The sequence below is a fragment of the Phocoena phocoena genome, chromosome 3 (genome assembly GCF_963924675.1).
Source record: "Phocoena phocoena chromosome 3, mPhoPho1.1, whole genome shotgun sequence".
Classification (NCBI taxonomy): Eukaryota; Metazoa; Chordata; class Mammalia; order Artiodactyla; family Phocoenidae; genus Phocoena; species Phocoena phocoena.
The window spans coordinates 123,284,861-123,312,334 of record NC_089221.1 but is presented as its reverse complement, the minus strand read 5'-3'; the positions used below and the strand labels follow the sequence as shown (position 1 = coordinate 123,312,334).

General features: G+C 40.8%; 1 protein-coding gene across 1 annotated transcript; it reads left to right on the top strand.

Annotated features, from left to right (window-relative positions):
- The first annotated feature begins 438 nt into the window (after positions 1-438).
- On the top strand, positions 439-24,459 carry PLAC8L1 (PLAC8 like 1). Its single transcript, XM_065875439.1, has 4 exons — positions 439-563; positions 5,594-5,730; positions 22,845-22,981; positions 24,319-24,459. The coding sequence occupies exons 1-4, from the start codon at positions 439-441 to the stop codon at positions 24,457-24,459; spliced, it is 540 nt and encodes a 179-aa protein (XP_065731511.1).
- Positions 24,460-27,474: the final 3,015 nt, after the last annotated feature.

Genomic DNA, 27,474 nt, shown 5'->3' with positions numbered 1-27,474 from the left:
TGCTGAATTGGACCAGCAGCCCTGGGGATGATGAGAGGCCCCCACTACTTCTCAGTTACAAGGCATGGCGGAAATCTGTAGCCTTTTGAGTCCCCTAAGGAAAGGTCAAGTGACACTTAGCTAGATAAATGTTTGCTAGCGTTATCTCTTAAAGGGATTTTTCCACCAAAGAGTAGTTTTCTTTTTATTTAACTTACACTATATCTTCAGCAGTATCTCCCTTCAGGTTAGTAAGACGGACATGCCCACAGTTAACTGTGTACCTGTCTTTAAAGAAATAAGATGTCTGCCAGTTACACTGCTATGACCTCAGGTTCCAGAATATCAAGGCAACATTCTTTAGATGTTTCATTTTGGATTGAACCTAAGTTTAGAATCAGTCAGCTTATTGTTGAAGGGAAAAGGATATCCCAAGTGACAAGAAAATACCTATTAACTATGAACTGGTTTGGAAATTACTTCTCTGAGTTTCCTGAGGATATTTCCTTCCTCAACACACACTCACCTCTATTGCTTTCACTCATATCATCTGAAGATGAACAGCATTTTATTTCCAGCTTGAGGTAGGGAGTAGGGTGATTTTACCCCCAGCTTTTGCTCTTTGGTTGGAATATCAAATCAATATCCTCCTATAAGGAGCCAGGAAAAAGAAAACTGGGCTCAGGAAGAAAGCTGCTATCATTTCCCATGTGTGCTTGAAAAGGAGGCAACTGATTATTTCCTTCTGGCCTTGCTTGGCTGGTGAAAAGAGAAGAGCTGGCTTGGATGGAAAGGTGTCTCTATTCTTAACTGAAAATGTTGCACCCTGACCAAGTGAAACTTTATTTCTGGTGGCTGCCATTAATTTCCACCCTTTTGAAACCAAAACTCAAGAGTTTTGACTTCAGTTAAGAGTTTGAAATGGTTCATCAAGGAGGCCTCAGTGGAAGGCAGAACAAACTCTTAGTACTGCAAGTTTCATTAAAGTAGAGGGTGACATGAAACCCCCCCAGGCTGAAGCACCAGGTGTGTGGGAACATGCAGTGGGGAATGTGTTTAGCTGCTAGAAGAGGTGAAGGTTAGGGTAAGGCTGAAAAAGGGGAAGGCTGTGTGTCCCATCCGTTGTTTGGTAGGAGCTGATAACTAGAATGACTGCAGTGAGTCCTCTGCCTCCCACCAGTAGAAGCCTCTCTCTGCTTCTCTCCTTTATGGTGACCAACCCTCTTGGTTTGTCTGGGACTGTTCTAATTTTAACACTGAAAGTTTTCCATCCTGGAAAATCCCTTAGGCCAGGGAAAACTGGGATGATCAGTCACCCTGATTGAATTTTAAGGTATTTGGGTAGCACATATGACAACTGAGAAACTGCCCCCAATCTCCTCCCTCTGTTCTTTGTTTCTGAGAAAAGTGGTCAGGATGCCCTAGGGTATGTGCAAGATCCTTAATTTAAATAATAACGGTAGCTGCCATCAACTGCATGCCTACTATATGCCAAGTACATAATCTTGTTTAATCCTCAGGGCGACTATGGGGGCACGATAGTTTAAATCCAATTTTATGGAAGAGGAGACCAGAGCTGAGGACTGGGACAAGTTGTATTTTACAGGGTCAAACAACTAGAATGCAGCTGAGCCACATTTGTACTTTAGTGTGCCTGAATCGAAGCTCTGTCCTCTTTACACTAAATGAAGAAGTTGCTGAATTTGATGGCAAATGGATAGCTACTCTGATTTAGAAACTGTGTGACCATCAGCTTCACCCACTGCTTCCACTCATTCTTATTACTGGTAGTGTAAGATTCTATCTATCTAGAGTAATATACAGAGCTAAAAGCTATGTAGGAAGCTGCAATAGCTACTTTAGTCTGACACCTGTAGCAGCCCCTGAATAATTATTCAGTTCTTAAAGGAACTACTAAGTGCCTGGCACATAGCAGGTACTCGGTGAAGGGTAGCTGTGCTTGTTATTTTAATTTTGACACATGAGCTATAATCTTGAACTGAAATGTTTTAGCTAATGAATGTCAATTCAAACATTTTAATATAAAAATCACCAAAGATTCAGAGTATTAAGGAAAGAAAATAATACAGTTCTTGAGTTCAAAATTAGGCAAACACACACACAAAACCCCCTTTTTTTCCCCCACCAAGGAAAAGCTACCCTCTTAGTTATTTGATTTGCAATAGCTAGAGGACAGGCTTCCTTGCCATAATAGGTGTTACACATATAATACTGAGATAGAAGCAGAAAATTCTCTTCTAGGGCTCCAAGCTATAAGTGCGTTTCAGGGGAAAATCTAATCTAGGGGCTCAGCGCTAAGAAACTCCTTTACTAAAATTGCTGGAAACTCTTAGTGTAATAATAAAAGTCCCAGCTTGCAGGGATCACGTTGAGAGGTAAATGCCCTGGGTTATGTGGAGGCATGCAAGAAGATTTTAGGCTACTCTCAATAAAAACTCTTGATGTTTTTATGTAATCAATTCACACCTGAGAGTTGTGCCTTTACTAGAGAATGAAACATGGTTAAGGTCACATAATCTGTAGCTAGATTTGAGGAGGACTCAGATATAATGGAAGAGATGTGTGAATTGAGTTTAATCCAATTCAACAGTTGTTGTGCACCCACTAGTTTTCAAGGAGTGCACTGGATTCTGGGGATACAGGGAGAAGCAGCAGGTGCCCCCTGACCTCAAGGAGTTCACATGGAAGTAGAGGAGAGAAGATATGTACAGAGGTAGTTTCTTCAGGACCAATCTGAAGTCTTCATAGGTGTCTTAGTCTGCCCAGAATTTCATAAAAAAATACCACAGACAGTGTAGCTTACAGAAGACATACTTATTTTCTCACAGTTCTGGAGGCTGGAAGTCCAAAATCAGGGTGCCATCATGGTCCAGTTCTGGTGAGGACTCTTCTTGGTTTGCAGCCTTCTCTCTGAGTGTTTACATGGCCTTTCCCTTCTTATAAGGCCAACAGTCCTATTGGACCAGGATCCTACCCCTATTCTATTTTTTTTTTCCTATTCTTTATTTAACCTTAATTATCTCCTTGAAGCCCTACCTCCAAATACAGTCACATTGGGAGCTAGATCTTCAACATATGAATTTGGGGAGACACAATTCAATCCATAGCAGTAAGCTTTAGCCCACATCATAGCAAATATATTAACATGTACCCATACCTATGTTATATCCTTTTTCTTTTCTGTATACTAAGTGAAAGGATTTTAATAATTTTGCTTTTGAAATTATTTGGCTTTGAGTAATTTAATTTATGATTACCTGCTGCTTCTCAGCAGTCATTCATTCTTGGTTTTTTTTTTGTTTTTTCAAAATGAGAGAATTGTAATTTGTTTTCAAATGTAATAAAATATGTGTGAATTCCAAATTGGACATTCATGTGACAGGTATCATGCTAGGTTTTTGTGTTTAATTGAGCATTAACTAATTTCAACTTTGCAGTTTTTTTTTTTTTTGGCGGTATGCGGGCCTCTCACTGTTGTGGCCTCTCCTGTTGCGGAGCACAGGCTCCAGACGCACAGTCTCAGTGGCCATGGCTCACGGGCCCAGCCGCTCCGCGGCATGTGGGATTTTCCCAGACCAGGACACGAACCCATGTCCCCTGCATCGGCAGGCGGACTCTCAACCACTGCGCCACCAGGGAAGCCCCACTTTGCAGTTTTTATATTTTGTAGCCAATACTTTATTCCAGGTCTCAAACGCTTTGATAGGTTCTTGAAAAGCTTGTTAGACCCTACGTATTGTCTATAATGCCAAATGGATAAAAGGGTGGGGATGTTTCATAGCTCTACTTTCACACTTCTGGATAGGTCACTCCCAACTCTACTCGCTCTTCCAAGCTCTTGTGCAGCATTCCCAGCTGTTGGCTGGGATGCCCCTCATGTCTCACTGGCACTGTAGCTTGGCTGTGCTCCCAGCATCCTCTTCCCTTCTGCCTTACCTCCTATTCTATTTTCCTTGCCATCTCTGTTACATTGACATCACCACCTACCTGGTAGGAGATGCAGAAGCCATTGCAGTGATCATCAGTGGTCTCCAAGTCCACCCGTATCAGGTTTCAGGCTGTTATCAGGATGACTACGTGGGCATTGCCTTGGAACTTTATTATGGACACTGATTTCTATACCTCATCCCTGGAGTCCTGTACAGTGGTCTGGGGTGAGGCTTGGGAATTTGTTTTTTTAACAAGCCAATGTGCTGTCAGGTTTGGGAGGGTGTGGGTAGTATTGGTGGAATGAAAAAGAGATGTGATCCTAATAACAAGAACAGAGCTCCCCATATTATGATAACTTGAAATTCCATTGGATTTAATGTCCCAAATCAGAGGTTCTCAAAGGGCTCCACAGCTGTTTCCAAGATGCCCACAGGGTGTTGCCTTAAGGATGCTCAGGAGTATTCTACTCTGGCCTCTAGGTTTTGTGTCCCAGGTGCAGAACTTTGGTGACTATTACTGTAACAACAGCTGTTACAGGAAGAAATACTGCTGTCTTTTTATTTTCTCTCAAGTATGAGGCAAGCTCTTTATTTCCTCATAACACATCAAAGACCAGGTACAAAACTCTTAATGAAGCTTGCTAAAAGGGTAGCCCCAAACAGAATAACTGCTACTATGTACAGGCTGAGACTCATTCTCATTCTCGGGCCCCTCTATCCCACTCTTGACATGCCCCTTCCATGAGGCTAGATAACAGCTTACCCTTCACTATAGGACTCACTCCAGGTATCCCCATGGTAGGCATTCAGGCAAATCTAACTTTCAGCCCCAGAAAGAGAAGGAAGTTTTTTTCTCACCTCACTTTTGAAGCCCACCCCCTGGGCCTGTATTTCTATTTCAGAATGACTGAGTGGAATATCTATGCCCTTCAGGGAAAATCGAACCAGAGTTGTACTATGTGGCTGCACGAGGACAACCATATAGTGGTTTGATATCAAGATATATTCTGAAGTCTGGGTTATTCATTTAAATGATACTACCTGTCCCACTTCAGTAGCCTCGTCCAGATTTAGATGTACCATTCAGTCCAATTCCTTATTTGTCTTTTCAACAAAGTTTCAAAATCCTTGCATACAGCCTCACTCAGGGTCACATTGTTACACAGGCTGTGTGCACAGTAAACAAGTTACCTGTCCTTCAGTCCACATAATAACCCTGTGAGGTAGTTTTTTCATCTTAAATTTGAACAAACAAAATGCTGTGCTCCCAGCATCCTCTTCCCTTCTGCTTAACCAAGGTTAAGCCGCTTAACCAAGGTCAGGCTTCCAGGAAGTGGCATGCTGGGGCTTGAACTGAGCACTCTTGGTTCCAAATTTGTGAATTTATTATTAAACACTGAGAAACACTGAGGAAGTAGACTGGACATTGAGTCTGAGGGACAGAACTTGGAATAATAATGCCACTAATAGAAATGGGGCAAAAAATCAGAGGAGGTACGATGGAGGAGGAGGGAGGGAGATGGTGAAGTCAGCTTGGGCTATGAAATAAGAGCCACTGGGCATCACTGGGTCCCTATCTCTTTATCACTGTGTCTTGGCTTGATGATTATCCTTCTGAACCATCTTCTTTGTTTCCAAGTTAATCACCATCCTTGACTCTCCAGGAGCCATGCACCAGCCCAGGCTGTGGTGAAGCAGCCTGTCCGGGGAGCCAGTGGCAGGACCACAGTCACAACGATTGTCCAGACTGGTGGGGACTGGAGCACCGGCCTCTTCAGTGTCTGCAGAGATAGGAGAATTTGTATGTTTTTTCTCTTCCTTTAAGTTCTCCTTTACTATTTTCTTTCCTAAGACACCAGTGGGTAGAAAAGCTGCGTCAGGCACAAGGACAGAAATTAAATGGTTTCAGACTAACTAGACTAATATTCTAGTGACTCAAATACACTCCTTGGCAGGAATGATCTTGCTTTTTAGGGATGTGGCTGTTTTTATAAAATAAGTGATGACTTCAAAGGTTTTTTTAAATGACAAAATCCATTGCATGTAAAGACACACAAAATGGGCTCCCTTATCTGCAGCTGATGGAGTATAAATTGGTACAAGCTTCCTAGTGAATGGTTAGTAACACCTATAAAAAGGACCTCAAGTGTTATGTAGTCTTCGACCCAGTAATTACAGTTTTAGGCATTTAGTCGAAGGGAATAAATCATGTGCAAAGATTTAGCAACATCATTAAATGTTGCAGCGTTGGTTATTGTAGCAACAATCTGGAACAACTTAAATGTTCAGTGGGGGCTTCAATACAATGAATTATACAGCCATGAAAAGTCGTGTTGTAGAATAATACTTCCTGAGATGGAAAAATGTTGGGATACAATTTTAAGTTAAAGAATCAGATTGTAAAACCATGTACATTAGACATTAATTTGGGGGAATATTTAGAAAAATATCTGGAAGGATATAAATACAAATGTTTACACCAAGTGTCTCCAGATGGTACGCTAATGAATAATTTTTCTTTTTGCTTATCTCTAGTTTCTGTGAGGGAAGTGTAGCACTTTCCTCACAGAATAGTGAGGAAGACCAATCATTGAATAAGACCAATCATAAAAAGATGCTCCCTTTGTTTTTTTTAAATTAAGTTTTATTGGAGTACAGTTGTTTTACAATGTTGTGTTAGTTTCTGCTGTACAGCAAAGTGAATCAGCTATACGTGTACATGTATCCCCTCTTTTCTGGATTTCCTTTCCGTTTAGGTCACTGCAGGGCATTGAGTAGAGTTCCCCATGCTATACAGTAGGTTCTCATTAGTTATCTATTTTATACATAGTATCAATAGTGTATATATGTCAATCCCAGTCTCCCAATTCATCCCTTCCCCCCTCCCCGCCTTTTATCCATAAGTCCATTCTCTATGTCTGTGTCTCTATTTCTGCTTTGCAACTAAATTCATCTGTATCGTTTTTCTAGATTCCACATATAAATGATGTTATATATTTGTTTTTCTGACTTCACTCTGTATGAGTCTCTAGGTCTATGCACGTCTCTGCAAATTGCACAATTTTCGTTCCTTTTTATTATGGCTGAGTAATATTCCAATGTATATATGTACCACATCTTCTTTATCCATTCTTCTGTTGATGGACATTTAGGTTGAATAGCTTGCTTTGTTGATTGAAATCTTTTCAGACACTGGTTTAGATGTAAAGAAGTACCAACAACACTGCCCTCTAGCTGCATGATTTTCCACTGGGTTTGAAGTTCAAAGCACATTGATTCTATTTTTACCTTAGGACATTCTGACCCATCTCTGGTACCACATGTCAGTATCCTTTTCCAGGACCTGATGTTCTTGCCCTAGGGAGTAACTCGGTCACAGAATCTTTTTTTTTTTTTTTTGCCGGGGGGTGGGGGTGGGGTGGGTGGGGGACTGTCCTTTTTGATGGATGAGGGCCAGTCTCTTAAGTTCAACAGACTCTGGATCCACTATTTTTGAAGAATATGGCTCCCCCACCCTTTAGAGGGTCTGGCAAGACCTGGATTTATCCTAAAGCCTCACAAGATGGATCAGCCAGAGAGCTCTGAGCTGCTACCTGATCCACGTCCTTATTCAGCTGAGTCTTGGCTGAGGCAGAAACTCTTAACAAAATTTTTGGTGCTCTGATCATCCAAGCCTGAGCCTTCACTGTTTGCCTGGGCCTCACAGAGAAGAGACCGCCCAGCACCAAACACTACCCTCCATCACTGTCCCTTTGACCATCTGACCCAGAGCTCAGCAGATTTCTTCCTGCCACAGCTACCCATGTGTACTTCTGACCAGACAATTATGGCAGCTGTTCTCTGAATCACTCAGGATTCTTCCTGGTTCTTGTCCACATTCTCTGACTTTGGTTGTCACCCAGTACTGTGGTACAGAGAAGGCAGAATAGCCACGTGGAGATGTGGAGACCTAGCCCCAGTTTGGGGAGTGGACCATTTTCCTTTCATAGCTTATAGGTCGTGGTTGGAGGGGTGAGGGTATCAGTGCATTTCCAAGTAGAGCAAAGCCTGGAACATAACGTAGTGGTTAGGAGAGCACATTTGTATTGGATATAGACCTTGCCTTGAATCTTAACTCTGCTTCTTACTGGCCATTTGACCTTGAACAAATTCTCAGGGCCTTCATTTTTCCAGCTCTGAAATGGGGGTAAATAAAGGTGCCCACCTTAAAGATTGTCAAGATTAAAGCAGATAATGCATAGAACCCACTCTAAAACACTGGCTTGGAACATAACTGGATCAGAGTTTTTTTTGGTTGCATGCTATATATTGGGTTAAATAGTGTCCCCTCAAAATTCATGTCCACCTGGAGCCTCTGAATGTGACCTTATTTGGAAATAGGTTCTTTGCATTGTTGTCAAGTTACAAAGAGGTTATAATGGATTAGGGTGGGCCCTAAGCCAGTGGCTGGTGTTCTTGTAAGAAGAGGGAAATTTGGACGCACACACAGAAAAGATGGCCATGTGAAGACAGGCACAAATTAGAATAATGCATCTATAAGCCATGGAATGCCAAGGATTGCCAGCAACCACCAAAAATTTGGAGAGAGGCATGGAACAGACTTTCCCCCAGAGCTTCCAGAAGGACGAAGCCTGCCAACACGCCAATTTCAGACTTCTAGCCTCCAGAATTCTCCAATGAGAGAATACTTTCTATTGTTTTAAGATGTCCAGTTTGTGGTATTTTGTTATGTCAGCCCTAGGAAATTAATACACAAGCAAATATAGGATTTCATTAGAAGGTTATGGGGTAGCTCACAAAATCAGGAAATCAACTAAAAGCTAAGCTTAGGAGGGACAAGATGCATTATCAGGAGATAGCTGAAAGTCTGGTCAACTCCAAACATTTTAATCCTTTTGCTTTTCTGTCTGAGAATTGCTGTTTCAGCAATGGAGCCCAATCTGCCTAGCCTAGGTCATGACTGCTGCTTGACTAGGCCAGGGCATTTTGAATGACAGTTCTCTTATTTCCCACAATAGGGAAGGGATAAATTCCTAAATTTACTATTGGGGTGTGTTACTATGAAAATTCCAACAAATATACAATAATGCACTTAGTAAATCATAGGTATTAATGTCATTGTTGTTATAAATTTTTATTTTCCAGAGTGTTGAGAGCAAAGAATAGAATCAGGAGACTTAGATTGGTTGCTGCCCAATCCCAAGAGTACCTAAAAAGTTGACCAAAGAAAGGACCACATGCCACCCCCTCAGCCTTAAACATTGTTTCACTGCTTAGTTCTGCACTCCACCCCCATCAGTGTTCAGGAAACCAACCACACGGGTCTTCTGGGTCCCTGCTTGTCCATTGGAGAGCCCATTCTAGGGGCAAGAAGGAATGACATGTGGAGAATACAATATTCTTTACAGCTGGACGTGATCTGTGGAGGAGAGGCCATGAATATACAGTACCGGCTGATCTCAAATGTACTGTGTCCTAATTGTTGTTCCCTGGATGGGCCTCCATTTTGTAACTGCTCATAGTATCTCTAAGCTAATGGTCTCACAAGAAAAAATTTATAGGCAGTATCAATTTATACACTGGTGATCTGCACCATGATTCCCAGGATGCAGCTGGAGTATGAGTGCTATGAGTCTTAGGTTTTTTTCCTTCCTTGTTTAAAAGGACAACGTCATCCACAAAGTTTTATTTTAATCACATCACTGTGACAATACTTGTGACAAAATTGGAAACAAAAGGGACATCTTCTTTCCATGACTGTTTCACGTCAGATTCCCATCTTGGGATAGTTTACCATTAAATGTTGAGAATTACTGCTACAATTTGTCATCCATTAAGCAAAGGGTACATTATGAAGAGTGATAATTTCCATTTATTTTTGACATTTTGCTTCTTCATTTAATTGCTCTTCTGGTTTTTAAACTGCCTCCCTCTTTCCACCTCTGTGCTTTCTTCTGAATTCACACTGCCCTGGGATGAGAAAATGGATGCTTTTGTGTCCTTTGAGGATGTGGTTTCTGAAAGCTCAGATGTGAAGCTGAAGTGGAGGTGAAATAAGTGGCTGTGAAATGGCCTTGTGGGTGAAAGGCTGGCTGTTCCAGCTGGGGATGTTTGTGATATTGCCCCAGAGGAGGTTTATGTGGAAGGTATAATCAACACTGGTTTGTAATTCAGCCAGCCTTTACTGAGTTCCTACCTATGTATGGTCATGTGATAGGCGCTACAGATATAATAGTGACGAAGATAGAGACGGTCTCTTTGAGTACATAAGCAATAAGCAAATAGACAAAATAATTGCAGTGGTGCTGAGTGCCGTGGAGGAAGTAAACAAGGTGTTTTGAAAGGAAATTACAGGGGGCAAAGGATGGCCTCTCTGAGGAACTGACTTAAGCTGATACCTGAGAGATGCGAAAGAACCAGCCACTAAAATCACTTTTCCTGTGGAGGCACCACAAGCACCAGGCAGTAAAGGGCTTTGTGTGGACAAGAAGCCATCAGAGGCCCAACGTGGGTGGGGTGAAGCAGTCTAAGAATTTCTTTGGTTTTCTGGAAGAGGAAGGAGGCATGAAAAGGCCTCAGACTGGGATTTGTGTCCTTGAACTGTATCTTGGGTAAACTGTACACTGTACACTGCAGTCTGAAAGCAGGGACCACTGGTCCTGCTCATTGGTCTTGGCCAGCGGAGCACCTGACCAATAGAAGGCGCTAATGAATATTTCCTGAATGACACATCTATGAATGAATTTTAACCTGTATTCTCACTTGCTTCCTTCTTTCCTGCACTTCATTGAAACAATCACAAAGACTTAGATTCAGAAGGGATATTGGGGTCAGCTGGTCTGGCCCCTCACCAGCTTGTCTAAGTCCCCTCTGTAGCAAGCCTGGTAAGGACCTGACAGGCTTGGCTTTCTGAACATTTCTGGAGAGGAGGGCTCCTCTCCCTTGGAGCCATCTCAGTGCTTTAAAAAAAAAAAAAAAAGATTTTTAATAGGTTACCAGGTACGTGATGCAAAATTCAAAAGTACCTACCCCTTAGGTATATGAAAAGCAGCAACTCCATCCTTGCCCTCCTGCCCTGCCCAGTTCTCCTCAGAGGCCACCACTCTTACCTGAGCCCCAATATAGTCTATATGCTTATAAATATATAAAAAATTTTAATGAAAATAGATTAATCTTTTTATTATAAAAGTACCATATAATCATGGTAAAAAAGAAAAATGCAAAAGGCTATAAAAGAAGAAAGCAGTATCCTGTAATCCCAGTGTCGTAGATATACATTGTTAATATTTTGGTATCTATCCTTCCAGATTTTTTCTGTATATGTGGTATATATAATTGACACAAATAATAGAATTGTAAACACACACAGTTCTGCATCTTTATTTTGTTTTAATTTAACAATATAGGTGACCATATTGTGCAGACCATATCAGCACTTCTGAAGCTAATATTTTAAATTGCTGCATAGATTCCATTGTATGAATGTACCATAATTTATTTATCCAAAAATTCTTATTTGTGGATCTTTATGTGGTTTCCAGACTTTTTGCTATTCAAACCAATGCTTTGTGAGTATTCTTGTATTGGTGCCATTTTGTATGTGCGTGAGTTATCTGTTGGACAATTGCTGAGGGTAAACCTACTGGTCAGATAGTACGTACCTTTTTAAATCTTGATAGATGTTTCCAAATGGCTCTCCATTTAGAAGTTGTACTAATTTACACTCCCACCCACAATGTATGAGCATGCCCCATTCCTTATTTATCTATTTATTTATTCTTGGCTGAGTTGGGTCTTCATTGCTGCATGTGGGCTTTCTCTAGTTGCAGTGAGTGGGGGCTACTCTTCCTTGCAGTGCATGGGCTTCTCATTGCGGTGGCTTCTCTTGTTGCAGAGCACGGCTCTAGGCGCACGGACTTCAGTAGTTGTGGCTCGTGGGCTTTAGAGTGCAGGCTCAGTAGTTGTGGTGCACGGGCTTAGTTTCTCCACAGCATGTGGGATCTTCCCTGACCAGGGCTCGAATCCGTGTCCACTGCATTGGCAGGCGGATTCATAACCACTGTGCCACTGGGGAAGCCCCACATTCCTTTTTTTTTTTTTTTTTTTTTTTTTTGCGGTACACGGGGCTCTCACTCTTGTGGCCTCTCCCGTTGCAGAGCACAGGCTCCGGACGCTCAGGCTCAGCGGCCATGGCTCACGGGCCTAGCTGCTCTGCGGCATGTGGGATCTTCCCGGACCGGGGCACGAACCCGTGTCCCCTGCATCGGCAGGCAGACTCTCAACCACTGCGCCACCAGGGAAGCCCCCCACCATTCCTTTTTTAAGCATCTCTTATTGTTAGATTCTGCCTCTTTGTGATAATTGACCTGAAATGTGCCTTGCTGCAATTTCCACACACCTTTCCTACTTATGTTCTTTGGGGCTCCACACTGTGGTTTTGTGTAGCCTTCTTCTTTTTATCTCGACTCCCCCTGTGAGTTAGAAGGATGAATGATGAACCACATTCCATGCTTGAGGGTGGAGTTCATGTTAGAGAATAGGCCAGGAATGTTTAGGCTGTGGGAGCTGACATGACCACTAGGCCTTTGGGGGGAAGAGGAAGAGGCTGAATTTATGGCATGGATCTCTCTTGAGCCTGAGCTTCTTTTTTAAAAATAGTACACACACATACACACACACACACACACACACACACACGTGCACACACATACTTGCATATATATATATATTTTTTTACTTCACAAATAACATATGAATATGTTCACTTTATTAAAGAAATGAAACATTACAGAAAAGGGAACCATGTCACTCTTTTTTATTAAATCAATTTGGAGTGTTTTCTTCCAGATCATTTTCTCTGTATTTACATGTGCATCTATTAGTAACATATACTATTGCTTTGTAACTTTTTAAACAAAGCATAAATGGTATTATGCTGTAATATCATTATGCAATTTGATTTTTTTAACTCAAAATATGTCTCAGAGATTTATCTCTGTTGGTACTTAATTGATCTTTCATTGTATTCTTAATTATTCCCTAGTATGATCTGCACCATCATGGTTTATTTACACGTTTGTCTATTAATGTACTCTTTTTAAATTTGAAGCCACAAATAATGCTGCAGTGGATATCCTTGTACCAGCCTCTTTGTGTGCATGTGTAAGCATTACTCTAGGGTAGATGCTAACAAGTGGAGTTACTGAATCCCAGAGTATTTAAAATTTTACGAGATTCAGCCAAGTTGCTTTCCAAAGTGACTGTGCCAGTTTCCATCTCCATCAGTGTATGGAGCACCTATTTCTCTGTGGTGCCCCACAGCATTTGACATGCTCTAAAAACCTTAAAGTGTGGCCAGCCCTGAACCAAGATGGCAGAGTAGAAGGACATGCTCTCACTCCCTCTTGTGAGAACACCAGAATCACAACTAGCTGCTGGACAGTCATCAACAGGAAGACACTGGAACTCACCAAAAAAGGTACCCCACATCCAAAGACAAAGGAGAAGCCACAATGAGATGGTAGGAGGGGCGCAATCGCAGTAAAATCAAATCCCATAACTGGTGGCTGGGTGACTCACAGACTGGAAAACACTTATACCATAGAAATCCACGCACTGGAGTGAAGGTTCTGAGCCCCACATCAGGATTCTGAACCTGGGGGTCCAACAACGGGAGGAGGAATTCCTAGAGAATCAGGCTTTGAAGGCTAGTGGGATTTGACTGCAGGACTTCGACAGGACTGGGGGAAACAGAGACTCCACTCTTGGAGGGCACACACAAAGTAGTGTGCACATCGGGACCCAGGGGAAGGAGCAGTGATCCCAAGGGAGACTGAACCCAACCTAGCTGCTAGTGTTGGAGGGTCTCCTGCAGAGGCGGGGGTGGCTGTGGCTCACTGTGGGGACAAAGACACTGGCAGCAGAAGTTCTGGGAAGTACTCCTTGGTGTGAGCCCTCCCAGAGTCTGCCATTAGCCCCACCAAAGAGCCCAGGTAGGCTCCAGTGTTGGGTTACCTCAGGCCAAACAACCAACAGGGAGGGAACCCAGCCCCACCCATCAGCAGTCAAGCCAATTAAAATTTTACTGAGCTCTGCCCACCAGAGCAACAGTCAGCTCTACCCACCACCAGTCCCTCCCATCAGGAAACTTGCACAAGCCTCTTAGGTAGCCTCATCCACAAGAGGGCAGACAGCAGAAGCAAGAAGAACTACAGTCCTACAGCCTGCGGAACAAAAACCACATTCACAGAAAGATAGACAAGATGAAAAGGCAGAGGGCTATGTACCAGATGAAAGAACAAGATAAAACCCCAGAAAAACAACTAAATGAAGTGGACATAGGCAACCTCCCAGAAGGAGAATTCAGAATAATGATAGTGAAGATGATCCAGGACCTCGGAAAAAGAATGGAGGCAAAGATCGGGAAGATGCAAGAAATGTTTAACAAAGACCTAGAAGAATTAAAGAACAAACAAACAGAGATGAACAATACAATAACTGAAATGAAAACTACACTAGAAGGAATCAATAGCATAATAACTGAGGCAGAAGAACGGATAAGTGACCTGGAAGACAGAATGGTGGAATTCACTGCTGTGGAACAGAATAAAGAAAAAAGGATGAAAAGAAATGAAGACAGCCTTAAAGACCTCTGGGATAACATTAAATGCAACAACATTCGCATTATAGGGGTCCCAGAAGGAGAAGAGAGAGAGAAAGGACCTGAGAAAATATTTGAAGAGATTATAGTCAAAAACTTCCCTAACATGGGAGAGGAAATAGCCACCCAAGTCCAGGAAATGCAGAGAGTCCCAGGCAGGATAAACCCAACGAGAAACATGCCGAGATACATAGTAATCTAATTGACAAAAATTAAGGACAAAAAAAATTATTAAAAGCAACAAGGGAAAAAAGACAACATACAAGGGAACTCCCATAAGGTTAACAGCTGATTTCTCAGCAGAAAGACTACAAGCCAGAGTGGAGTGGCACAATATATTTAAAGTGATGAAAGGGAAGAACCTACAACCAACATTACTCTACCTGGCAAGGATCTCATCAGATTCGACAGAGAAATCAAAAGCTTTACAGACAAGCAAAAGGTAAGAGAATTCAGCACCACCAAACCAGCTCTACAACAAATGCTAAAGGAACTTCTCTAAGTGGGAAACACAAGAGAAGAAAATGGCCCACAAAAGCAAACCCAAAACAATTAAGAAAATGGTCATAGGAACTTACATATTGATAATTACCTTAAACATGAATGGATTAAATGCTCCAATCAAAAGACACAGGCTTGCTGAATGGATACAAAAACAACACCCATATATATGCTGTCTACAAGAGACCCACTTCAGACCTAGGGACACATACAGACTGAAAGTTAGGGGATGGAAAAAGATATTCCATGCAAATGGAAATCAAAAGAAAGCTGGAGTAACAATACTCATATCAGATAAAATAGACTTTAAAATAAAGAATGTTACAAGAGACAAGGAAGGACATTACATAATGATCAAGGGATCAATCCAAGAAGGAGATATAACAATTTTAAATATATATGCACCCAACATAGGAGCACCTCAATACATAAGACAACTGCTAACAGCTCTAAAAGAGGAAATTGACAGTAACACAATAATAGTGGGAGACTTTAACACCTCACTTACACCAATGGACAGATCATCCAAAATGAAAATAAATAAGGAAACAGAAGCTTTAAATGACACAACAGACCAGATAGATTTAATTGATATTTATAGGACATTCCATCTAAAAACAGCAGATTACACATTCTTCTCAAGTGTGCACAGAACTTTCTCCAGGATAGATCACATCTTGGGTCACAAATCAAGCCTCAGTAAATTTAAGAAATTTGAAATCATATCAAGCATCTTTTCTGACCACAACACTATTAGATTAGAAATGAATTGCAGGGAAAAAAATGTAAAAAACACAAACACATGGAGGCTAAACAATATGTTACTAAATAACCAAGAGATCACTGAAGAAACCAAAGAGGAAATAAAATACCTAGAGACAAATGACAATGAAAATAAAAATACGAGGATCCAAAACCTATGGGATGCAGCAAAAGCAGTTCTAAGAGGAAAGTTTATAGCTATACAAGCCTACCTCAAGAAACAAGAAAAATCTTAAATAAGCAATCTAACCTTACACCTAAAGGAGCTAAAGAAGAACAAACAAAACCCAAATTTAGCAGAAGGAAAGAAATCATAAAGATCAGAGCAGAAATAAATGAAATAGAAATAAAGAAAACAATAGCAATGATCAATAAAACTAAAAGCCAGTTCTTTGAGAAGATAAACAAAATTGATAACCCATTAGCCAGACTCATCAAGAAAAAGAGGGAGAGGACTCAAATCAAGAAAATTAGAAATGAAAAAGAAGTTACAACAGACACTGCAGAAAAACAAAGCATCCTAAGAGATTACTACAAGCAACTCTATGCCAATCAAATGGACAACCTGGAAGAAATGCACAAATTTTTTGGAAAGTATAACCTCAAAGACTGAACCAGGAAGAAATAGAAAATATGAACAGACCAATCACAAGTAATGAAATTGAAACTGTGATTAAAAATCTTCCAACAAACAAAAGTCCAGGACCAGATGGCTTCACAGGTGAATTCTATCAAACATTTAGAGAAGAGCTGATATCCATCCTTCTCAAACTCTTCCAAAAAATTGCAGAGGAAGGAACACTCCCAAACTCATTCTGTGAGGCCACCATCACCCTGATATCAAAACCAAAGATACTACAAAAAAAGAAAATTACAGACCAATATCACTGATGAATATAGATGCAAAAATCCTCACCAAATACTAGCAAACAGAATCCAGCAACACATTAAAAGGGTCATACACCATGATCAAGTTGGATTTATCCCAGGGATGCAAGGATTCTTCAATATGCACAAATCAATCAATGTGATACACCATATTAAGAAACTGAAGAAGAAAAACCATATGCTCATTTCAATAGATGCAGAAAAAGCTTTTGACAAAGTTTAACACCCATTTATGATAAAAACTCTCCAGAACGTGGGCATAGCGGGAACCTACCTCAACATAATAAAAGCTATATATGACAAACCCACATCAAACATCATTCTCAATGGTGAAAAACTGAAAGCATTTCCTCTAAGATCAGGAACAAGACAAGGATGTCCACTCTCACCACTGTTATTCAACATAGTTTTGGCATTCCTAGCCACAGCAATCAGAGAAGAAAAAGAAATAAAAGGAATACAAATTGGAAAAGAAAAAGTAAAATTGTCACTGTTTGCAGGTGACATGATACTATACATAGAGAATCCTAAAGATGCCACCAGAAAACTACTAGAGCTAATCAATGAATCTGGTAAAGCTGCAGTATACAAAATTAATGCGCAGAAATCTCTTGCATCCCTATACACTAATGATGAAAAATCTGAGAGAGAAATTAAGGAAACTCTCCCATTTACCATTGCAATAAAAAGAATAAAATACCTAGGAATAAACCTACCTAGGGAGACAATAGACCTGTATGCAGAAAATTATAAGACACTGGTGAAAGAAATTAAAGATGATACCAACAAATGGAGAGGTAATCCATGTTCTTGGATTGGAAGAATCAACATTGTGAAAAGGACTATACTACCCAAAGCAATCTACAGATTCAATGCAATCCCTATCAAATTACCAATGACATTTTTTACGGAACTAAAACAAAAAATCTTAAAATTTGTATGGAGACACAAAAGACCCCAAATATCCAAAGCAGTCTTGAGGGAAATAAACGGAGTTGGAGGAATCAGACTCCCTGACTTCAGACCATATTACAAAGCTACAGTAATCAAGACAATATGGTACTGGTACAAAAACAGAAACAAAGATCAATGGAACAAGATAGAAAGCCCAGAGATAAACCCACACACCTATGGTCAACTAACCTATGACAAAGGAGGCCAGGTAATACAATGGAGAAAAGACAATCTCTTCAATAAGTGGTGCTGGGAAAACTGGACAGCTACATGTAAAAGAATGAAATTAGAACAGTCCCTAACACCATACACAAAAATAAACTCAAAGTGGATTAGAGACCTAAATGTAAGGCTGGACACTATAAAACTCTTAGAGGAAAACATAAGCAGAACACTCTTTGACATAAATCACAGGAAGATATTTTTTGATCCATCTCCTAGAGTAATGGAAATAAAAACAAAAATAAACAAATGGGACCTAATGAAACTTCAAAGCTTTTGCACAGCAAAGGAAACCATAAACAAGACGAAAAGACAACCCTCAGAATGGGAGAAAATATTTGCAAATGAATCAATGGACAAAGGATTAATCTCCAAAATTTATAAGCAGCTCACACAGCTCAATATTAAAAAAACAAACAACCCAGGCTTCCCAGGTGGCACAGTGGTGCGAGTCTGCCTGCTGATGCAGGGGACATGGGTTCGTGCCCCAGTCCTGCAAGATCCCACATGCCACGGAGCGGCTGGGCCCGTGAGCAATGGCCACTGAGTCTGCGCGTCCGGAGCCTGTGCTCCGCAACGGGAGAGGCCACAACAGTGAGAGGCCCGCATACCGCAGGAAAAAACAGAAAAAACCCAATCCAGAAATGGGCAGAAGACCTAAATAGACATTTCTCCAAAGAAGACATACAGATGGCCAAGAAGCACATGAAAAGCTGCTCAACATCACTAATGATTAGAGAAATGCAAATCAAAACTACAAGGAGGTATCACCTCACACCGGTTAGAATGGGCATCATCAGAAAATCTATAAACAACAAATGCTGGAGAGGAGTGGAGAAAAGGGAACCCTCTTGCACTGTTGGTGGGAATGTAAATTGATACAACCACTATGGAGAACAGTATGGAGGTTCCTTAGAAAACTAAAAATAGAATTACCATATGATCCAGCAATCCCACTACTGGGCATATACCCAGTGAAAACCGTAATTCAAAGAGAAACATGCACCCCAATGTTCATTGCAGCACTATTTACAATAGCCAGGTCACGGAAGCAACCTAAATGCCCATCGACAGACAAATGGATAAAGAAGATGTGGTACATATATACAATAGAATATTACTCAACCATAAAAAGGAACGAAATTGGGTCATTTGTTGAGACGTGGATGGATCTAGAGACTGTCATACAGAGTGAAGTAAGTCAGAAAGAGAAAAACAAATATCTAATATTAACACATATATGTGGAAACTAGAAAAATTGTACAGATGAACGGGTTTGCAGGGCAGAAGGTGAGACACAGATGTAGAGAACAAACTTACGGACACCGAGGCGGGTTAGCGGCAGGGGGGTGGTGGTGGTGGTGGGATGAATTGGGCGATTGGGATTGACATGTATACACTGATGTATATAAAATTGATGACTAATAAGAAACTGCTGTATTAAAAAGTAAATAAAACAAAATTCAAAAATAAAAACACCTTAGAAAAATTTGGCATTCTTATAGGTAATAAATGGTTTCTGATCGTCTTAGTATGCAATTCCCTGATTACTAACGACATTGAGCAGCTTTTCGTGTTTTTTCTTGGTCATTTGTATTTGTTCTTTACCTGTTCATGTCTTGTGTTCATTTTCTTCTTCTGTTTAATCCTTGATGTATTGATTTTCAGGAATTCTTTGTATGTTCTGGATACTTATCCTTGGTCTGTGATTTATTTAGCGAAATTTCCTCCTAGCGCCCCCTGAAGACAAAGGATTCCATCATCCTACCCTTGTGCATCTCTTGTTGAGCACAGTGTTTATCCCACAGCACTCCATCTCGGTACATCTGACCCAAGGATCTTTCCTAAAGAAGTTGCATGATTTCAGACTCTCCACAGGAATAAATACCAAACAGTGGTAGTGAGGGCACTGTCTTAGAACACACAAATCCACAATTGTTTACTAATTAAATACATAAAACATGAGAACATTTGGGCATATGTGGTATGTGTAGTAGTTAAGACTTTGGAGCCAGACTATTTGAGTTTAAACGTGACCTCTGCCCCTTCTTAACAAATGTATGAACTTGGGCAAATGGTTTAAGTCCTCTGGGCATTCGTTTGCTCATCTGTAAAATGGGCCTAATAATAGTAAATTTTATAGGATTGTTGTGAGAATTAAATGAGTTACTAAATGTAAAGTACTTTTAGCGGGGCTTGGCACATGGTGAAATCTGTATAAATATTATCTATTATATAATAAAACTTCGGCTTTTATAGTTTTTTTTTTTTTTATCATGTCTGACTTCTGTCCCAAGGTAATTGAATTTTGGGTGTGTTTCCTCAGTATCTAGTACTCCCTCATAATGAACACTTAGATAACCTGGATATACAAATGGAAAGGCTTAAAAATAAAATTAACAGCGTGTGTTATATGAGTCATAAAAATAAGGTACAGGAGTTTCAGTGCACAAAACAACTTCTTTACAATCTGCTTATTGAGGATGGTGGGTATTTCTCTCTGCCAGTTAAAGTGGTGTAGCTCAGGCAATTGGGTAAAGACAATTTATTACTCACTTAGCTTGCTAGCTGTATAATTATGCAACTTTTGATTAATTTTTTATCTGCAGGGATATACACTACAGTATTTTGTAATTCATGCATAAGTTTTGATTGATTTTTATGTGCCATGATTTCAAAGTCCTCTAATTCAGGGTTGCATACAGTATTACCACTCTGAACTCACTGCACGTTCATGGGCCATTTGCTGTCCTCTGACCTGTTTATACCAGTTGTCAGTGCTGAGTGGGACCTGCTGATCTCGCTAGGAGTAATGATTTTTTTTTAAATGTGGGACAAAACATCTCAGACTTAATCAAGGATGAATTTAGTGTTTGCTTTGGGCCAAGTGATGCCTATAATACATGATTTCGTGATTTTCTTAAGATTCCTGACGAAATAGATGTTCTGTTTCTCAGATAGGCTGCTCCTTGTCCCCCTCCCCACTCCAGTCCTCATGCCCTCCATGCACATGTTCTACCTCACCTCTTATATGAAACTGGAGAAGTCCAGAGTCCAGGTACATCTCTTGGAGGTTCTAAGATAAAACAGCATTCCTAGATTTCTGCTTCTTTGTCACTGAATTTGGGAGTGGGACTCTGCACTCCTCACTGTTGAAGAGGGAGGGAGGGATGAGGCAACAGAGACAGGTGTTTGACAAGGAATTCTTCTAGTATGCTAGTGACATGGCATGTGAGCCTTTGTGTCTGGTGCACTAGAAGGCTATGAACACTACCATTTCACACTCATTAGAATGGATAAAATAAAAAAGGCTGACAATAGCAAATGTTGGTGAGGATGTGGAACAACAAACTCTCATACATTGCTGGTGGGAGGCTAAAATGGTACAAATACTTTGGAGAACTCTTTGTAAATTTCTGGTAAAATTAAACATCAATCTACCCCATGACCTAGCAATTCCATTTCCAGGAATCCACCCAAGTGAAATGAAAATATTTGTCCACGTAAAGACTTGTATATGAATATTCATAGTGCTTATTCATAATAGCAAAAAATGGAATAAACAGTGGGAGAGTGGACAATTTGTAGAACATTTATACATTGGTAATGCTACTCAACAATAAAAGGAACAAACTGCAGATATACATAACAACATAGATGAATCTCAAGAAACGTGATGTTGAACAAAAGAAGTCAGATACAAAAGTAAACATGATTCCACTTATACGAAGTCCAAATCGAGGTAAAACTCATCTATGGGAATAGAAATCAGAATAGTGATATGTCTGGAGTGGGGGTGGGAGGACTGGGATTGTCTGGGAAGGGGCACACGGGAACTCCCTGGCGTGATGGCAGTGTTCTACACGTTTGGTTACGTGGGTGAATATGATTGTCAGAATTCATCCAACTGAACATTTATGATTTGTGCATTTTCTTGTTTATAAATTATGCCTCAATAACATTTATTGAATACATTTTTAAAGGTTATGGTTAGTTTTTTTGCTCTTTCATAGTTCAAATTATTTGTATTCGTCAAGGTTGTTATCTTTTGCAATGATATAGCATCTTAATCGTTTACTGGGGGTTCTTAACCTGTGGTCCAGTGATAGTTTTCAATGGATCCTTGAACCCCGTGAAACTGAATGCACAATTTTGCATGTCTGTGTTCATGTACTTTTCTCTCCCCTTCAGGAGCAAGTTCATACCTATCACCATATTCTCAAAAGGTTCCGTGACCCAAAACGTATTTAAAAGAGAACCTCTGTGTTAATGGTTCATGCAGGATGTGTAGGAAACAATATCAGTAGTTAAAGATGAATGAATGAATAAATGACCAACTGTTTCCAGCTGATGTTCAAGGAACCAAGCCTGTACTAGTTTACAGATTAGAACTGGCAGATGTCAGTGGCTCCATGCAACTGCAAACGTTAGAGAAACCTTCTGGCCTGAGAAATAGAATAAAGTCCTTATAAGAATAGTAGGCAGAATCAGTGTACCATATAAGAGCTTTCAATCACATTTATAGAAGAAGACGCCTGCTGTTCAAAAGTATCTTATACTGTGTCTATTTTAAATATTGAAATTAGATAGATGAACATAAGAGAAGCAACAGTTATGTTTCAACTATAAAAAATTATTTAATGCTTTTCTCTTGACAGAAAAAACAGTTACTGTAGTGAATGTTATCAGAATTGTAGCAGGTTCAGCTTTGCCAGTGTTTAACAAAAGAAGACAATTTTGGTGTGGCTCAGTTACGGCAATTCTCATATAGTGAGTTTTGCAAATTGGTTATTCATTCTCAGTCCCTGATTGCAGGGGGACAATGCAGTATTAAATTGATGGCATAGGGCTACAAATGCTCTTTGAGATGTGAAGTTGCTCCAAGCACAACTGAGAACCTGAGCTTGCTTTTATGTGGTTATTGACAGGTTTCTGTGGTCTCATTTGTCCCATGTGTCTTGAGTGTGACATCGCCAGGCATTATGGAGAGTGTTTTTGTTGGCCATTGTTACCTGGGTCCACCTTTGCACTAAGAATTGGCACCAGAGAGAGACATAGAATACGGGTAAGTGTGTTTGGATATATATGTGAAGCTGGATCTGTATGAGAACCTGGATGCCTTTCAAACCTGTGATTTTTTTAAAAAAATGAGGTGTGGGTGAGGATGTTTAAAAACACCACACTTAGTGGAATACTTTGAGAAAGGAAAGGGAAGAAATTTCTGACTTCATTTGTTACTAGGATGTATATTAACGAAAATGCCACATCGTGAAGGGTATTTCCAAGGGGGACCTATTATAATGTAGATCGTTGGCCACTTCTGTTTCTCTGTCTCTTATTACATCCAGAGAAGATGATAGGTAGAAGTGCACCAAATTTGGAGGATACACTTGGGATAATCTCACTTAAAATGTAGCCCATCAGCATATACAGAATTCACTTTGGGGGTTCCCTGGGGACCCTTCAAAGAGCCAATGTCCAGTGCAGCTGAGACTGAGGTACAATGAGAGATTGAGGACAGACATGTCATACCTACTAAGATGTGGACAGATAAAAAGGCATCTTTTTATTTTATTTGTTTTTTTATTGGAGTATAGTTGCTTTACACTGCTGTGTCAGTTTCTGCTGTACAGCAAAGTCAATCAGCCACACATATACATGTATCCCCTCTTTTTTGTATTTCCTTCCCATTTAGGTCACCACAGAGCACTGAGTAGAGTTCCCTGTGCTGTACAGTAGGTTCTCATCAGTTAAAGGCATCTTTTTATATATTCATGTGAAATGATCCCTAAGATATATTTTTAAGTGAACAAAAGAGTAAGGCGTATAAGTATGTAATGATTTACTTAAAAAGACTATATATATGTAGGTAAAATGTAATGTGTATATATCTGTATGTATCTATATATTTGCCTAGACATAGAATTTATTTGGAAGTGTATATAAGAACTACCAACAACGGTAGCCCCCGACAGGTAACTGGGTGGCTGGTGAGAGCTGTAGAAGAGGGGGGATTTACTTTTTATTTCCTATCCCTTCTTACTGTGGGGATTTTGGACCATGTGCATTTATTACTCCAAAAAAGTAAATAAAATAATTATAAACATTAAGTTCTAAGAGGAAATAAAAAGATGTTGACAGAGAATTTTCTGTCAGTGAGACAGTGGTTTCAGGTATGAAGTCTTGAGGGCAGGTCTCTGAATTGCAAGGATTGATTAGCAGTCGAGCTGCTTGGCACTTGGGTAACGCGGTGGAGTTGTGTCCCTGGGCGATGACTTCAGGGTGGTGGTGGATCTTGGGGGCAGTGGGTGGGATGGGCCATGAGGTAATACTGCAGAGGTTCCTGGGAAAGGGAACTGAGCCTGTACGATTGAGCCAGAACAGAGACCCGGTCTCCCCTAGGGCACGCTGTGCGAGGACTGGCTGGCAGTGCACTGCTGCTGGCCTTTTTCCATCTGCCAAGTGGCCCGGGAACTCAAGTTGAGGACCTCCCAACTGTATGAAATCTATGCGGCCCCTTCGACTAAGGAAAATCTTATCTGACAGCAAGAAATCTCCTCCTCACTTTCCTGCACCCTCCTCTCAAATCCCTCTTAGTAGAGAGATTGTTCTTAAGGTTTCACTGAAATAATATGAAAATAAATGATTTCCCACTACTGTCTTTACTGTTGTCCTTTCTTTACACGTACCCCCGATGAAGACTCTGTTATTTGTCTGAATTTGCTATCCCAGCCCAGCCATATTAGGCAGATTCGAGAGGTGAGTTTTTTACCCTCCATCACCCTGCCTGGAGTTTTGGAAGGCTGCATTTTCCCCCATCTTCCCCTTTTCACAAGAGATGTCTGGGAAGCTGGAAGAACTATTATATGGCTAAGCTAAGCCTCTTTTCCCAAAGTACCAATGATGGGGCAGAAGACGGTTTATTTTATTTTTTTATTATTTTTAAAAACTTTTATTGGATTATAGTTGATTTACAATGTTGGGTTAGTTTCAGGTGTACAGCAAAGTGAATCAGTTAGCACCTGGACTGGGCCCTAAATATCACTGTAATGCAGGAACATTGTCCTTCCCTTGTCCTGACTCCTTCAGTCCTGACTGGCATAAAGGAGAAAGTCTCAGCTTGTTGCTGATCATGAACAGCTCTCCAGCATTTGTAAATTTTCAGCCCCAAATTCAAAGCCATAGGTGGGCCACTGTTACAGGTTGAACTATGCCCCCCCAACCCCTTCCCACAAAAGAACTACTGAAATCCTAATTCCTCATGTATGTGAATGTGACCTTATTTGGAAATAGTCTTGCAGATGTCATTAAGGTGAAGTCATTAGGGTGGGCCCTAATCCAACATGACTGCTGTCCTTACAAGAAGAGGAGAAGAGACACAGAGGTAGACACACAGAGGGAAGACAGCCATGTGAAGATGGGGGCAGAGATTGGGGTGATGCTGCCACAAACCAAGGAATGCCAGGGCTACCTGAAGCTGCAAGAGACAAGGGAAGATCCTCTCCTAGAGGTTTTGGAGGGAGCACTACCCTGCCAGCATCTTGACTTTGGACTTCTGACCTACAGAACTGTGAGAGAATAAGTTTCTGTTGTTTTAAGCCACCCAGTTTGTGGTACTTTGTTACCACAGCAGCCCTAGGAAGCTAATTCACCAACCATCTACCATGGGAATAGAATACTTTTGTTCTTGTTAACATGGCAGCACAGAGCAATGCTGAGGAGCTTGGGGTCTGAAGCTGAACTTCCTCCTTCATTTACTAATTGTGTAACTACAGGAAAATTTGCTAATCTGTTAGTACCTCAGTTTCCTCCTCTGTAAAATGACAGTACTGTCCTCATAGGGTTGTGAGTATTTTAACAAGTCAAGACACTTAGCACAATGGCTGGGAAGGAGCAAGGACTTGGTAAATATCAGCTATTATTACTATTTACTGTTACCTTATATTTGCTGCAAATGATATAATTTTCCATTTACAGTTGGGATATAAAGTTTTCTATCAAGTTTTAGGTTAAAATTGAGTTAATTAAAAGAAGAACATTAGGTAAATAATAATATAATTGGTTGGTGGATAGAGCAAACATTATGAAGGTGGTAAAACATGAATTGTATTGAGTGCTTGTATTGCCAGGCACTGTTCAAAGCACTCTACTTGTTTTAAGACATTTCATCCTTAACATCCCTCAGGAAGGAGGTATTACAGCTCCATTTTCCAGACAAGAACCTGAGTCACAGAGAGGTTAAGTAACTTGCCCAAGGCCACACAGCTGGTAAGTGACAGGCAGTCAGGCTATTGAGGCTGTGCTACTAACTCCTGCACTAAGTAAGCAGAGAAAGTTTCTGGCTAAGAGGCCTTCTTGGGCCCTCGTGGTTGCACAAACCGGAGTTTGCTCTAGGGAGGTGAACTCAGCCTGGTGAGTGTTGAGGGGAAGTGTCACTCACCCCTGCGCTCAGCCATCCCCACTGAAACTAAGCCATTCCTGTCTGACGAAGGACTCCTCTCAGCCCTCCTTTTGGATGTCCAGGGCAGCTGCCAGGGGCCAAAGCTCTTTGGGAACAATAAAATGCGCAATGTTGACGTTTAATACATGATAAAGTACTCCCTGCTCCAAGCCAGCTACTGAAAACACCAGGCCTGAGGGACGGGTCTATTAAGTGAAAATAAACCTCTTTTATTGTTTCATGCAAAAACACATATTGTGCTTCACAAGCTTACAGCTGGGAACAATATGCATTTTTGGCAAAAGAGACTTGGGTGACCTCTCCACTCTCACACGATGACCCCTCACTGTGTGAAGAGTAGATGGCATTTCACACACCGGCTACTGGCCCAGTGCTTCTCTTGGCTGTGGTCAGAGGTGGTCAGAGGTGCAAGTGAACCTCTCCAGCAAGGGAGCTCCCTTTTCCCCTTTGCTTCTTCTGATCAGTCTCGGTGGTAGAGCAAACTTAACACTTCTTTAGAGCCACAAACCCAAACAAATAAAACTCTGGGCTCTGAAAGCATTGAGTTTGCCAATGAATCACGGAACATCAGAGAATTAATATGTGGATGGTTCTTTGAAAACAGGATGGTGGAGAGTAGTCCTGAAGAAAGGTGGCTCAGGGCCATGACTTCTAGTTTCCCCTAGAACACGTCAAGTCCATGAAGAAAGAACTTAACAAAAATATGTACTTGCTTCCCAGCAGAAAAGTTATCCAACGCCCAGTGCTTAAGTGAGAGACAACACATTTGATCTTAAACTTCCCATTTCCTCAGACTTACAAGAAGCTGTCAGAGGTACAATTTTGAGTTACCCAACAGTGGAGGCTTCTCTGTGTTTTTCTTCTCACTAGAAAGTTCCTTTTGATTTTCCAGGATGCAAAATGTGGGACGGATCTCTGATGACTCCGTGTGGGCAAACAATACCAACACATATGCAACAGACATTTCAAAGTAATCCATTCAGATTATTATAAATTACAAAACCAGGAAGCAAACAAATGAAACCCCACCAAACCTTTTGGCTTTACAGTGCAGTATACTAATGAAGAATAAGATGCCAGCCCTGGAACTCTCTATT

Coding starts and splice junctions, on each gene's coding strand:
- PLAC8L1 (XM_065875439.1), top strand. CDS start 439: ATGAACTGGTTTGGAAATTACTTCTCTGAGTTTCCTGAGGATATTTCC. Junction 564..5,593: donor CATTTTATTTCCAGCTTGAG/GTAGGGAGTAGG, acceptor TTGACTCTCCAG/GAGCCATGCACCAGCCCAGG. Junction 5,731..22,844: donor CTGCAGAGATAGGAGAATTT/GTATGTTTTTTC, acceptor GGTTATTGACAG/GTTTCTGTGGTCTCATTTGT.